We start from the raw sequence: 15,783 nt of genomic DNA on the forward strand, positions 1-15,783 counted from the left end.
TAACCTAAATTTCTACTAACACACTAAAGTCATTTTATTTAAAGTCTTCTGGTTAAGAGTTTTACATCTTGTTGCAACATAGTAAAAACAATAGACAAATTTTAGGGTATTACTTAGATATTTCTTTCCTAAAACATTATCTGGATCAATATGGGAATGTAAGTAACAATATTTTATTAGACTATATTGCACACTTTATTAAGGTTTGTATAGAATGAATAACAGGACCAAGAAATTTTTGGTCGACGATAACTTCATAAACATTTTACAAAACAAACTAAGGGTTGTTGGTTCGGTTTTAGAGCAATATCTTTGCCACTATACTCAAATCATACATAGAAGTGATGATTTACATGTGATCGTATATAATGAAACTTATGAAAGTACAGTGTTAACTTGAACACATTTATTACTCTTAATCCTTATATAAAACAGTGTGATTAGTTTTTATATTGTAATAAATAATAAAAATTATATTGTTATTAATAAAGTTTTTTTAATATTGTGTAAATTGTGTTATTAATTTTATTTCAAAACTTTAATAAAAACAATAATTTTATTTTTAATAAATATAGGTAGTTTTCTGATCAACCATATAACGTGATCGGATTTGAAAGTTTAAGCGTTAATAAATTATATACATGAATTTTTACAAGAAAAGACAATATAACAATAATTTTAAAGACATAGACGTCGTAAATTTTAAAAAGTTTCACTGTGATAAAGTAGCGAATTTTACTTTCTCACCTGATGAATGTTTTTTAAGAGTTTGGCTAGTGTTAGGCATACGATCAAATTAGCCAAACTCTTGTACATTTTTAAATACGCATTACGGTAAAAATTTGGTAAATGTCAAGAAAAATGTTAAATTATGACTAAATTAAGACTTTTAAGTTACACGCTAGTTTTTAATCAATCGATCAAGTTGGTTTTTTAAATCTATAAAAAGGACTGAAATTTTCTCGTAAATATTTTTATAAATATATACATACATACACATATATACATATATATATACATATATATTTATATGTATATGTATATATATCCACATTCACCAAAAATATATATTTCACGAGGCATAAGGTCAATACAATTTTGTTAATAGCACGATTTTCAACTGATGTTAATTGTTACATCTTTTGTTTTGTTATGTGGTTTTGCCTAAGATTTAAAAAGTAGAATCTTGCTCAGCCCTGCTTTTGCGTAACCTTCAAAATAGAGTAAAACATCTCACTGTCCCAGTAATTTTATTAAATACGGGCCGTATCCAGCAATATAACTTTGTAAAATGTTTTTGTTAAAAAATATTATTACATAAGCAAAACAATACCAATAATATTATGTTTGTATTTTTATTAGTATCATGGTTAATCGACTGGGCCTTTGTCGAAAACCTATTACTATACCTAATATCCTATCCTTCCGTAGTGACAGTGGGGGTGCAAACATATATGTAAAAAGTATATAAACTTTGCTTTAAACTAAAAAAAGGGGTTTAGTAGATAATGCAACTGTAGTTTTTTACACATCTCTCGTAATAATTATGCGGTATTATCGTATTTAAAGAATACTGCGCATGAAACATTATTTGCAAGGGTGGAATGTTTAAGACATAAGTTGTTATACTGTCGTCATCTCATATACATTTTCAAACCAGTTCCACGGCTCGAGAGCCACAGGCTCGTCAAACGCCAGATTCCGTACAAAACTGAGGCGTATCGAAAGGCGAGCTCTATTTACAATTCAAGTTTAGATGTTGACACAGCTTTCAATATTCCGCAAGCAATACCACCATGTCGCGACGTGGACGAATATGTCAAAAATGGGATGTGCGCGCTTCGACGTTAGCACGCAATACCCACAACCTGATCAGGGATGTCGTGGAAAATCTCCAAGTGGAACCAAATCCGTGCAAGCCGTTCATTGCTCTTTCTGTTGGTAAGTTTCAGTGATTTTTTCAAATCATAGATTTTTTTATGAAAACTGCGAAATAGTATTTATTCACAGTTTATAACAGTTTAGAAATAATTTCGATGTTTTGCTGTTATTATTTATTTTCTTGTATATATTAATTACTTTATATATTCTGTTTCTGGAGTAAGGACCATCGGTTTTATTGCGATATTCAATTCTTGAATGAATTCGATAATGAAAAAAACCCAAATATATTTAGTACAATAATCATAACGGGCACAGAGTATACAATAAATTGTAAAAAAAAATATTTTTTGGGATATTAGTTTGGGAAGTTTATCTACGCTATAGTTTATTTGTTACTCGGTTTACACCTTTTCCAATAATTTGAGTCGACGACCTTTTTTTACATTTATTAAACAGGATTATTATTTAAATACAAACTGGCAATTAAGTCAAGGTCAACAGGATTTAGATTTCACAATATTTAATTTTTGTCGAAGATTCAATCACAATTTTGTTCATTTTTTTAACGACACGTATATTAAATTTGATTTAAAGTTCCGAAACGAACGATGAATAACTTTACTATTTTAAAAATGTAATGTCGTTCACTTGATAAAACTTTAAACATTCATATTCATTCATACGCGATGTTCAAAATATGTTTACACACACTCGTGTAAATGTTTTTCATTAGGCAAATGAAAAGATTTCCAGTTTTATACCCTCGAATGTTACTAAAAGAATTAATGTAAATTTCATATAAATTTTAAACGAATCATTCGAAGAATAAAACTTATAATTTCCTACATGGTATACACATTCATCATCATTATTTCAGCCGTTTGACGTCCATGGTTGAAAATTGGCTTCCGTCATAGATTTCCTATAAGACCGGTTGGAAACGGTTAGCATCCGGCGTTTTCTGACGACCTTAACAAAGCCATTTGTACGCTGTGCTTGCCTGTTTGTAGTCTCCACTCCAAAACCTGAAGGCCCAAGCAGCTGTCTTTGAATTTTTGTCTGTATTGTCTTTGTATGTAGCTTGCCCATTCCCATTATAATTTACTAATTCGCAGAATTATTTAGATTAGTTTCGTTAGTCTATGCGATATAATAATATTTATTACTGCGTCTCCACGTATTTATCTTTAAAGATTTGCTTACGTTATTATATCTATAATATTATAAATAATTTGTCAATTATTTATTAATTACACCTAAAGTTCTAATGTGACAGATGCTGCGATTATTAATAAAAATAAATAAATAGAATTCTTACACGTGCCCTACACTGCCAGTTCCGCCAGTTGTTGTTAACGTCATGCGTTAAAATTGAGTCCTAATTGAGAGGTTTTTCCTAATAATAAATAATGAAATAAATAAATAAAGAGGTTCCCATGTTTTTTTCTCGTAGACCACTTAAAATATAGCTTCCGATGGACTCACAGTTCTACCATATTCCCAAAATGTTGCTGGCAACAATCACCAAGTTTCTTTAGTAATTTTACTTATTATCAATATTTATTTTAAAACAATTTATAATCACGTATTTAATAATTTATAGAGTACAGTAGTGTAACCTAGTGTCCTATTTTAAAAGCGTATACATTGTCCATAGAGAGATTTACATACTTGATGACCCTTACCGCTCAGTTGTTTAATTTTATTAAATCAGATCTGCTACTACAGTAAAGTTGACACAATTAGCTCATAAGCATAAACATTACTTATATATATCTTGTTTATTTATATAAGGCTTAATTGAAGCGTATTTAAGAGTATGTTGCAAAAACAGAAAGTGGTTAAGTAAAAACAAAAAGCAAACAGTATAAGCAAAATAAAAATAAAGGAAAAATGGACAATATGTGTGGCAGAAGGATGTCGTGGTAAATTACCCACAGTCCTATGCTACGTGTGCGATACTAAGGATTTGGGTAGAACATAAACAGATAGACAATTAAAACATTGCCGTGCACAAATTAATTCAATAAAGCTCCCTAAGATTTGGTCCTAAAAGCTTTGCAGACTAACAATCAGGTGAAGTTAAAATGTAACTGTCTAAACTAAGACCCCCAAAGGAGTTTAAAAAAGTCTGTAACTTGCTCTATATAAATAGTTTTGTATCACAAACGAAATAAAACATATAATGTACTAGATTTTAAATATAAAAAAGTTAATCTTTTATAGCTGTTTAACAAGTTTAAAATAATACACTATATATGTTACAATGTCTTACCTGTCTAATTTTACACTATTTAATACCAAAACTGCGTTTTGCACATTATTTATTTGTCATTAGACGATTTCTCTAAATTCTTCTGTTTCTCGATATTTGCAGTTTTTTTTAATTAGTTACCATTTTACGACTGATAGAGCTAATTCGTTCTAGGCATTTCTAAGTGGTGCGAATAGATCTAGCGTAGAAAGTAGCTATATATACTTTAGAAGGTCTTGGTTATTTTCCCCCGCCAGGACTTGGGGCAGAATCTATTACATTTATTAGCTTGTAAATATTTTCTGGTTACCTCTACTCTAAATACCGGTAGGGTCGTCACTTTTGGAACTTATTTTTAGTACCTAATTGTAGATTGTTATATCTATTTGCAATCAATAACTGTCGTCGGAAATTCATTTTCTTAGCAAATTAGTTAATCATTTAGCTAAACATCTCTCTCGAGATCTATAGACGCCCACAGCAAGGCCTTTAGGCCTTCCCCAAGGACATTTATGGGGGGGGGCGATGCATGAACGCAAGTCTCAGTCCTTACCCCTGGGCTACCAAATTAGGCGAGCATTTAGAGTAAGTTGATTGTAAATTTTATTGACAATGTAAATATATCTCAATAAAAGGTTGTAACAGTGGCCTCGTATCTCTATTTATTCATATTACAATCCTATTAAGGTCGTTAGAAGTTGGAAGAAGGTGAACGCAGGCCGTTTTCAACCGGTCCTGTTGGAAATCTATGACGGAGGCTTATGTCCAGCGATGGACGTTCTGTGACTGAAATGATAATGATGATTATGCACTTTGGATCATTTACAAGTAGTTACACTTACAGGTTTTGAGAGGAATGCCAGGAGAGCTTAATTTGATAGAAACTAGAATCAGATTGTTATCTGATCTGAGAGGCCTGATCTGGAATGAGGCAAAGACAAGCTCGCTCGATCTTTTTTGTAGTCACTTTTGCAATATCCTTAATAAACAGTTTTTGTTTAATAAACTCCCTTAATAAATTGCACAAAATGACTACATGAATTCTTTATACTATATTATTCTAAATACGTCAAAGTAATTTATTTCGTATAAATTCAAACAAATATACCATACTGCTATACTATTTTTCTTTTAAAGCATAATCTGCATAATAATTTATTTTCATAGTTAATGGCAACTATAATTTTTTAAGTGTTTTCAAATTAGCAAAATTTGTTTAAAAAAGCAATATATCAAAAACGTTAAAATTTTCGCATTGGTACAAATTACTTAGGAGCACGTACAAAAATAATAGCTACACAATAGTAAACATCATTATTTTAGCCATAGAATGTCCACTGAAACAGGCCTTCTCCCACAGGTTTTACAAATTTTTCCAAAAACAAATAATATAACACATTTTGCCATGCCGGCGCAGTAATTACTCCCTACCATCTCCTCCACTGGCCGTAACAGCCGGCTAAAGGAAAAACTTTTTTTTTTTATTTCAAACATTTTTCTTCATTATGTTCTTTAATTTTCCGAAGTCCCCGATTTCATTCCCGAGGTTTACCTTCCTGAGACATTAGAAATAAAAAAACTGTGGCGAGTACAGTTTTTTACCCTCATGCCAAGCAATTCGAGAAATGGCACAAATCTTCTATACGATTAAAAATAAAAAGATAATAATATAATGAATAATAAATGTTTTTACGACTTTCTAATTAGACGTGTTAATAATTTATACATAAAAACAATTTAAACAATTTTCTTTTAGGTGACCCTACAACTTTTGGTAATCTAAACCCGCCGGAACAGGTATTACAAGCAGTGAGAGATTGTATTGAGCTTCCATCTAGTCGGGGTTATGGTCCTGCAAAAGGACATCAGGAAGCAAGAGAAGCAGTTGCTGAATACAGCGCCCATCAAGGGAATGTCACTGCGGAAGATGTCATATTGTGTAGTGGTTGTTCACACGCTATTGAACTTGTTATCTCAGTTCTCGCTGACTCTGGACAGAATATTCTAGTACCTAGACCAGGTTTTATGATCTACAAAACTTTAGCTGAAGGATTGGGAATAAGTATAAAATATTACAAGTTACTGGTATGTATTTTTTTACAGAATAATATAGTAAATATCTCTTCCTATTGATTATTTGATAACAAATTATTACTTTGTGCTTTAGACAAGACCAGAAAATTTCTTTTTTTCACACAAAAAAACTTGTATAACCTCCGTTTATATATTTTTCAAAGAAAAATAATGGGCAGTTTATTCTTAGTCCTTTCTTTTACTAATACGTTTTTAATTTCTATTAATGGATAGTATGCAACAAAAGTGTCAATTGTTTCAAAAGATATTTATTTACTTCAAAAAATATTACCAAAAATAGTATTTCTGTATTACTTTCTTAAATGTCATAAATAAGCAAGTAACTTTGGCGGAACCTCGATTCTCCAGCTCAATGTAAGAGACGTTGCAGTAGAGGATTTATGACGTTGTTGTATTAAGTTACAGACATTTACTTTGATCATTTCACAAAAAAATTGTGAAGTATATTTTTCTATCGTATACGCATTATTACAATTTATTTTGGCATAAATTCAATGCGGTACCAATTTATACATTATTGTGCTAAACACTCAAGTTTTTAATAAACAGCAATTAATTCCCTAATATTCACAATAATTTTATCTTATAATTTTTATAATTTTTGTGGCTGTTTTGTAATCACCATATATACAAATTTTTGAATATAACTAAACAAATAAAGCGATAGAAAAAATATATGTTTAATTCCCGTCAATTTAATGTCATATTTTAAACATACAACAAACATAAGGTACAAATATCAACAACAAATAATAGGCATGTAAACAAAAAGTAAAATGTTTGTTTCTTGTTTGTTTACTAGTGGAAAAATAAGCTTGTTGTTTTTGTTTATAGGTTGTAACTTGTTCAGTAGACGTTAGCTATAAATAAGACAAATATTGAATAAATTAAACGTCTAATTATTTTTAACGGATTGCAATTTATTTACTTTGATTACAACGAATTGTTATCAAATTGATATAATATAAAGTGTGAATTTTGTGAATACGTCGATGAATAAATTCTATAGATGGCCACTAACAAAGTTATAAGGGTGTGCGTTGCGACGCGAACAAGTTTCTAGAAACAGAACAAGTTTCTAGTTTATGTGTATACTACATTTGCATATTTATCGTTAATATTTTCATTACTACGCAAAATATAATCTATTATGGAAGTGAGGCTCTCACTTACTCTTATTGAAAAAGAAAAGCGTTGGTAAAATAAATGATTTTTATGCAGTTTGATTGGTTATAGATGTAAAAGCTCCAAAAGGGTGAATGAATTAATAGCTCATTTATAAGCAAAAAACTTTAAATCTTTTACAACCTATGTCCGATCGCTCTGTATAAAGTGATCACTCTAAAAAATATTACATTAATATTTTTTATGGGCCAATAACTTCTGGGAGTAAAAAGTCTGCAGGGACAGATAGTAAACAAATTTTTTTTCGCATTACGTCATTTTTTATTCTTGCAATCCTCGAATAGCCATACATTCAAACCTTTAAAGCATTCACTTCTTATATTTCTTTTCAGCCGGACAAACAATGGATGGTTGATCTAGACGACCTAGAGAATCAGATCGACGACGATACTGCAGCAATAGTAGTTATAAATCCATCGAATCCGTGTGGATCCGTGTACAATAAACTTCACTTAAATGACATATTAGATATAGCATCCAGAAATAGAGTGCCTATAATAGCTGATGAAATATACGAACATTTTGTATTCTCCGGCAATGAATTTACAGCAATTTCATCGTTATCTAAAGATGTCCCCGTTTTAACCTGTGGAGGTCTTACGAAGAGATTTTTAGTTCCCGGCTGGCGAATGGGTTGGGTTATAATACATGATCGACACAACATATTGGGAAAGGAAGTTCGCAAGGGTTTGGCTAATTTAGCCACAAGGATCCTTGGGCCGTCTACTCTAATACAAAGGGCATTACCGTTGATATTGAAATACACGCCGCAGAGCTTCTTCGATGATGTTGTATTATTTATTGAAGTGAGTGAAGGATTTTATAACAATAAATCGGGGCATCATGTCCCATCCATCTACGATTGAAGTAATTTCATATTAATTTATGTATTCTTTACAATTTTTACATAGTTATCAGATTTTATAATAATTACTCATTAAATAATTATTCAAAGTAATATTTATTTTGGTCTTTGCTTACATTAAATACATTAATTGTGAAATCTTAATAAATTATAGGTAAAAATATTTATCAAGCTCTTATCATTTAAAATTTATTTATTTTGTGTAAATAATATATTTCAGAACCAAGCAAAAATAGCTTACGACGAGCTAATTCTAGCACCTGGCCTGCGTCCGATCATGCCACAAGGAGCTATGTATATGATGATAGAAATAAAAATAGCACAGTTTCCAGATTTTAAAAATGAATTACAATTTGTTGAGCGTATGATATCAGAACAATCCGTATTCTGTTTACCTGGCCGAGTAAGTCGAATTTACATCTAAAATACGACACACATATCATTTACTTCAACGTTTACTTAAAATCTGAACTAGTCACTTCCGCATACATTGTCAAACCATTTGTATTATTTCTTTGAATTCTCATGTTAATATCAAGTGGGGAATATATTCACTATTTCCCTTATTTACAATATCTTGAGTAGAAAAAAAATATTTCAATTATAAACAAAACAAATGTTAAGGGAATAATGGTTTTTCCACACAAATAATTTAATGACAAAGAGATCAAATATAAATTAGATTACATTAAAAAGAAACTTAACCATAACACAATTTAACTTAGTTTAGTCAATATATAAAAATTCTTTATAAAGAAATTCTATTTTTAACTCAGTTATTTAAGATTAAAAAAAATAATTTATGTTTTGCAATTTCGGATGTAATGATTTGTTAAATACATGTATTTCGTATTTTATATACTAATTATAATTATTTTATATGTACGATGATTATCCATTTTTAACAAACCAATTATTTTTAGTGTTTTGAATATCCTAATTTTATGAGGATCGTGTTAACTGTACCGGAAGACATACTTCGCGAGGCCTGCCAGAGGTTAGTAATATTTTGTAAAGAACATATTAATATAGAAGAAAATTGTAAAGAAATAGACAACAATATTATGTCGTTTACAAATGATGCCGAATTTATTTGTGATAATTAGATTAGTAAAACTAATTGAAATAAAATATTTTAAAAAAGGAAATTTGTTGTTTTTTATTTATTTCCGCATTTAAACAATCCTTTAGATTTAACCGTCAACGAAATCGTAAACGTCATATTACATTGGCTTAAAATAAATAATACAGACAGAGCGTAGTTTAAATGCCAAAGGGCAAAAACCCTTTATGAATAAAAAAAAATGTTGCAGAAATATAATATATTAAATTCATGACACTTTTCTCTTAAAGTGCAGGAAGTATAAATAAATCGCGCAGGCATAATCGTACGCTTCAAACTGTGTAATTGTTGTGTTTTTATATATTAATAAAATATAGGTATTATTGTGTATTTGACCCACGAGAATAATGCGGACTATCGTCAATTGCAGCATGATATAAATTTAGGGTATATGTTTAAAGATTTCTAAGGGACAATTTATATATTTATATTATATATAAGAGGTAAAATCGTTATCCAGATGAATTCTCCATCTATATTTTTGTACCAAGTACGACAAGCTTGGTTGTAATATTAGGAGCTTAACACGCGCATTGTCTACGTAAGTAAAGTGATATTCCATTTTCTCGGTGGTACAACACGCAGACCAAAGTTTCTTAGGTGTAGTTGACTAAAATTTGGTTATAAGCATGAAGTGAAGAAATATTTGTTCAGACTTTTAAAGTGATACGAAGCTGGCATATCTGTCAGTAGTATTCCATTAAATTTTGACTTTTGGCTTTCATTGAATTTTGACTTGGAATTTATAAGCCTGGTATTCTTTTTTGTGTTTTGCAAGTCGTGCATCTTTATGCTTGGTTTTGTAATTCAAATGACTGAAACTTTACGGAATCGCCAAGATTTTAATGCTTTGTGAGATTATGTAGACTCAATCTGGAACAGAAAAATTACAGCACGCCTACAAGATCTCCTTGGTACTGTTGTTCATGTAGCAATGAACATAGTAGATTGTTGGAAGCAAAAATTATAGAGAACAAAAATAGAATCTGTGACAATAAGTCGCTTTGCCACGAGCATGCACGCTATTGGTGTAACAACCTTAAAGAAAAATTTGCAGTTACATATAATATTTTAGCAGATCACATTTTCATATTGCATTTTTATAATTATGAGCACCTTATTCGATAGCGAATACTATGCTAAAACGTGCAAAATACTTTGTATTTATTTAACAACAATATTTTGTTACATAAATACATATTATTTTACCATAAACCACGTGGTATAAAATTAAATTTAAAAAATTTAATTTTTACCTAATCGGTCCGTGACAATGTCTTACACATTTAATATTTCTTACTATGCTTTATCAAAACGACAAAAATTGTAATTATTTTGCTCACAAACGAATTAAGTTCAGCCTTAAGATATTAGTGATAATTATTATACATCATATTAAAAAGAACTTTGTTTTTAAATATGACCAAGCGCGAAGACCTTTGTCTGTGGTGTTACAAAAAAAAGAAAATTGTTTATGGTATACGTCATTCCGAATTCACTGTCATACTACGGTCAAGTATATTTTATCGAATTAATTCCTTTAAATATGTCTCAAGTTAAATCAAACAAAAAGCATAAATGGGCGTTAGACTTTACCCAGAAGTAAGTTAGTGATTACTTATGTAAGTACTTACCGGGTTCATTATACGCATTAATATCGATTTTGTAAATCTTTCAGAACTCGTACTTCAGCTAATGATTTGCCTTCACCTCCTGGTTATAGCCAGTCTGCAAGTGCTAACTATACAGAATCTTCAAAAGACGCCGATTCTAATTTACTTTTAATCAAGAAGTTATGGGATGTAGCATTAGGTCCACTAAAGCAAGTCCCAATGAATCTATTTATTATGTACATGGCAGGAAATTCTATTTCAATTTTCCCTATAATGATGGTAGGAATGTTGATTGTTCGTCCAATAAAAGCTTTATTTGCGACACAAAGCACTTTTAAAATGGTAGAAGGTACACAAGCAGCAGGCCAAAAGTTTGTTTACTTTATTGGGAATATTGTCAATATATTGCTTGCTCTTTACAAATGTCAGAGTATGGGTTTGCTTCCCACACATTCCAGTGACTGGTTAGCTTTTGAGGAACCTCTTACAAGAGTTGAACATATAGGGGGTGGTATTTCTATGTTATAAAAACCGGATATCTTAATATACTGTTTATTTATTTCATGTTAAACTAAGCCTGTTTGGTAGTGTTAAGTGGTATTTACAATAATAAAATTTAAATTTCCTTGAATATCTATTTCATTTTTATTACTTTTACTTAATCACTTCCCTTTTTTCCATCATTCGATGACCCTAGTTTGGTCTTGAAAAAGTTTTGAGCTCTGTCCAGTAAAACCTTGGGGTCCTCAACTTTATCAATCTGTGAAAGAAAAACAATGATAGAAAATACATTTCAATCATAAGAATTTACCTCAAATTTAATTTTAAGTTCATAAATTTTTAAATTTTCTATAAATGATTGGTAACTAAACTTACATTTTGTAAGTTTTATGATTGTGAGTACTATTTAGTTGTACATATGCTTAAAAATTAATTTTAGGAGTAATTGTACACTATCAAATGTGGTAGTAATGTAAAAAAACATAAGTATCCTGTATGATAACATATATGGTAAATTAAGAATAGGTAGCCTTTTATAATAATAGTATGTAAAAACTGTAAACTAATAGTTCCTGGTTAAATGTTATAATCAACACTAATTCTACCATTGCAATAAAATAAGAAACAAAAAGAAAAACAAACCATTTTTTTTCCCAAAAGCTTTGTCACATTCCCTAATAGTTTTCTTACAAATTAATGATACTGCACCCTGCATTCAGAAAATATATTTGAAGAAAATCTATAATAACAACTTTAAAAATTTACAGAATAACATTATTATTTAAGTAAAAGTTTAACAAAAGAGGCCACACCATCAAAAATAATTACAGTACATTGAACCAGGAACTAAAATAAAAGCTAATAAATAATTTTGACACTTAAAAGGCCACAAGAAATAAAAAGGCATGGCCTCATTGTTAGCAAGAAACTAAGCAAATATGAATGAATATAAAAGAAATAATTTATATGTCTCAGTGAGTAAAGAGAAATGAATTGCTCTATTGCTGTGCATGCCAGTCTATGATCTGCATTCCAGAATTTAAAAGGCCCCCACAGTAAGTTGTTCTATGCATTGCGGTCGGTCCACTGCCAATTCATTTTGCCAACTAGCTGGGATGTAGCGTTAACATTAGTTAGCTCTTGATTCTCCTAATTCTCAATTCAATCTAAGGATTTGTCTATGAAATAAAATCATTAAGCATAATGCCTGGCTATATCTCCTTGCTCATTTTTTACAGTCCCTGTTATTGGGGGCCTCTCATATTCCCCTGTCTCATTTAGCTTACAATTTTTTTATTAATTATTTCACACCCTTCTTTTAATTTCTTTACTCCTCTTTCAGTTTTCTTAAGATCATTCATTTCTTCATCAAACATATTTCACATGATCTTACATACTCATCAACCTTTTATTTTCCTCTTTTTCATCTTCTTTCATCCTTCACCTCACTTAAATATTACAGGTATTGGGTTTCATATCTTTTTTATCACTATTTAGTGCTTAAACCATTTTTATTAATAAAATTTGTAGATATTATCTACAAATAATGTTTTGTTTACAATTTCACTTTCTATCTTTTACTGTTTTACCATTTTTTTTCTCATTTTCCATTTCTTTTTTGTTGATTGTTTTCTTATGCTTACCCGACCTGATATCTTATTTTTAAGCAACTAAAATTGCAAAGAAAATAGTGCATTGATAAAATTATAAAAAATAATGCTACTTCTGTTTATGAAGATCTAGGTATATATTTGGCTTGACTGAAAAGATAAATAAAAGGGAGTATTCATGGTATATTCATAACAACTTTATAATTTAAAATCTTAATCATTGTTTGTATTAATAAAGAATCAAATTGGTCATTGCAATTATTATGCACTTAATATAATAATATATAACTTTTGTAGCTGTTATTTTTTTATTTTGTTGTGTTTAGGCAAATATAGTGTTTGGCTATATTTACCTGATAATTTTGTGCTATGTAAACACCTGCATAGACCCCAGTTCCAAAAATGACCTGAAATAATAAGTGACAATATGACTATAATCGCGAGGGGTTAAAAATATATTACAAAAATACTGTGTAAAATTACAGAATACTTTTGTAATTTAATACAGATTACATATTTTTTAATTATTCAAAAGAAAGTTTCTACAAGTTGATGTGTTGACTACAAATGTACAAAGATTTCTTTTATTTCTTGAGTTAATTGCAATTAACTAAGCTTGAACAAGAGAATGAAAAGAATTTGACAAAGGTTGAAGATTGATTAATATACAAATAATAATTCAAACTGATACAATTGTACAAAATTACACATAAACTTAAATGATTGAATTAGCCAATCAATAAGTTAAAAAGGTACTTGTGCAGCTTTTATTTGAAGTTGAGATATGACATTGGAGATTATTTAAAAAGGAAAGCTAAAATTGTAAAAGCCATTTTAACATCTAATGTAGAAAAAAGATTGCGACAATTCTATGTGATCAAACATCAAGATATAAATCCCCACATAGTCACACTACTATAACTAAAATTTCTAAAAGTTAAACATGTGTTTTGTCTATGTATAATATGTGAGTAAAATAAATAAAATACTTTCAACCATTTAAAAAGGTGGAAGCTTATACATACATCCAAAAATTTATTATTATTCTGTTTATCAATGTTACTAAAGTTATGTTACAATCCAAACAAAAATCGTGAGAATTAGTCAATTGACGTACACCATTTTTAGTAAAGAACCATGCAAATGCGCCTCTGCTAATAAGGACCATTTTACTCAAAAATAAAATATTTTGTAGACATGTTATTTTTAATTAAAATAAATTATTATATTGTAGTACTGATCACATGATATTTCAAATGTCACTGTGACTTTTCTATTTTTGAATGTTTATAACATTGTATTGTTAGTGAAAAATGAGTCTTTATAGGAAAGTTATGTCAATGGAATGTTATTAAAATTGCAGATACGTTTTCAGTGTTCCAGTTTTAGTTTTACTTTTTACTCGAATTGTTAGGTAATTGGTCTTTTATTGTGTATACAAAAATAAACAAATATTGAATAAATGCCAACAACTTTGGTATTGTTTGTAGAAATGAAGTTGCAAAAAAAGAATGTTTTATTAATTGTTTATCTGGACTTACCACTCCTTTCAACATTTTTCTGTTTTTCACTAGAGTGATTAATATCAGTAGAGTGACGGTATTTAGATGAGAATTAGTGATGAAAATTACAGAGATTGATAATTGAAAATTTATCTTTACATATTGACATTTGTCATTGACATTAGGAGAAGAATCGACAATTAATAGATAATAGAATAATGTTTACGGGTTTCATACCAGATAAATAAATTAATAATCCCCTTAATAAAGTTCAAGATATGATTTATTAGCAGTCATGGTTGCTATTAAAACTTATTAAAGCAGAATGTTGTTTAGCTTTAATTTGGTTAAAAAAATTAAGCCACACAAAAACACATAAAACGTAATCTTTTTTTATATGTAGTTTAAATAACAGAAATTTAATTAGCATTATTTATTCCAAAGCTTGGAAAAACGATGACAGAAAAATAAAAGATTTTATATTTTTTCTGCAGGCATTATGTTTTCGTTTGTATTTTGTTAAAATAATTAATTGCTAGTTAAGTGTAGGTAATATGAGTTTATCAGTGAAGATGACAGTATTTACAAAAGCACCTTGTACAATTATACATTTTTAAAATTGGTTTACATTATTACCATAAAAATGTAAGGAAATCTGAAACCAGCTTAAACAATTTTTGTATATTACTTCTCGGTGTGACGTTTATATTACGTCTAAATTCTTTCTTATTTATTAAGCTATCTATATTTAGCAGAAGAACCAAAATGTCTGACGTATCTTAAAAAATCGCTCATCTGAAGTCTGAGCGGAATATATAGTTCGTGGGACTGACGACCTTTGGGGTCGAAAACTTCTCAAATGCATTGACATCTTAGTCATTGTCGCGAAAAGTCGCTGGATGCGGGCAGCACAAGACCAGTCGCCGTGGCAATGTTTGGGGGATGCTTATGCCTTGCAGTTGGCGTTATCTGCTGATATTATGATTGCGATGATCTGTCTAAAATTTGTTTTTATTATTCAACATAGTTCCAACGTTAATAAGGAGGATGCTGACAACTATACGAAAGAACCTGAGAATTAGTTATATCATTAGTTGATAAAGCACTATTTAGTCAAGTTAATTTAAAAAAAAATCATAAATAATGCTTGTC

At 29.6% G+C, this 15,783-nt stretch overlaps 2 protein-coding genes and 1 long non-coding RNA gene across 3 annotated transcripts; 2 read left to right on the top strand and 1 right to left on the bottom strand.

The window, feature by feature from the left end:
* Positions 1-1,734: 1,734 nt before the first annotated feature.
* Tat (Tyrosine aminotransferase) lies at positions 1,735-9,388 on the top strand. The gene is made up of 5 exons (XM_068765299.1): positions 1,735-1,941; positions 5,895-6,223; positions 7,750-8,223; positions 8,503-8,685; positions 9,206-9,388. Exons 1-5 carry the CDS (start codon positions 1,797-1,799, stop codon positions 9,386-9,388), a joined length of 1,314 nt encoding a protein of 437 aa, XP_068621400.1. The 5' UTR covers positions 1,735-1,796.
* Positions 9,389-10,898: 1,510 nt separating this feature from the next.
* Positions 10,899-11,791, top strand: EMC4 (ER membrane protein complex subunit 4). The gene is made up of 2 exons (XM_068765119.1): positions 10,899-11,007; positions 11,084-11,791. The coding sequence occupies exons 1-2, from the start codon at positions 10,952-10,954 to the stop codon at positions 11,544-11,546; spliced, it is 519 nt and encodes a 172-aa protein (XP_068621220.1). The 5' UTR covers positions 10,899-10,951; the 3' UTR covers positions 11,547-11,791.
* On the bottom strand, positions 11,542-14,820 carry LOC137922201 (uncharacterized). The gene is made up of 3 exons (XR_011107509.1): positions 14,671-14,820; positions 13,483-13,536; positions 11,542-11,778 (listed from the first exon to the last, which is right to left on the bottom strand). It is a non-coding gene; the product is annotated as an uncharacterized lncRNA (long non-coding RNA).
* Positions 14,821-15,783: the final 963 nt, after the last annotated feature.

This window comes from Battus philenor, unplaced genomic scaffold (genome assembly GCF_028537555.1).
Source record: "Battus philenor isolate CCGP_79_NKW_IND1 unplaced genomic scaffold, ilBatPhil1.0.hap1 SCAF_2, whole genome shotgun sequence".
Lineage (NCBI taxonomy): Eukaryota > Metazoa > Arthropoda > Insecta > Lepidoptera > Papilionidae > Battus > Battus philenor.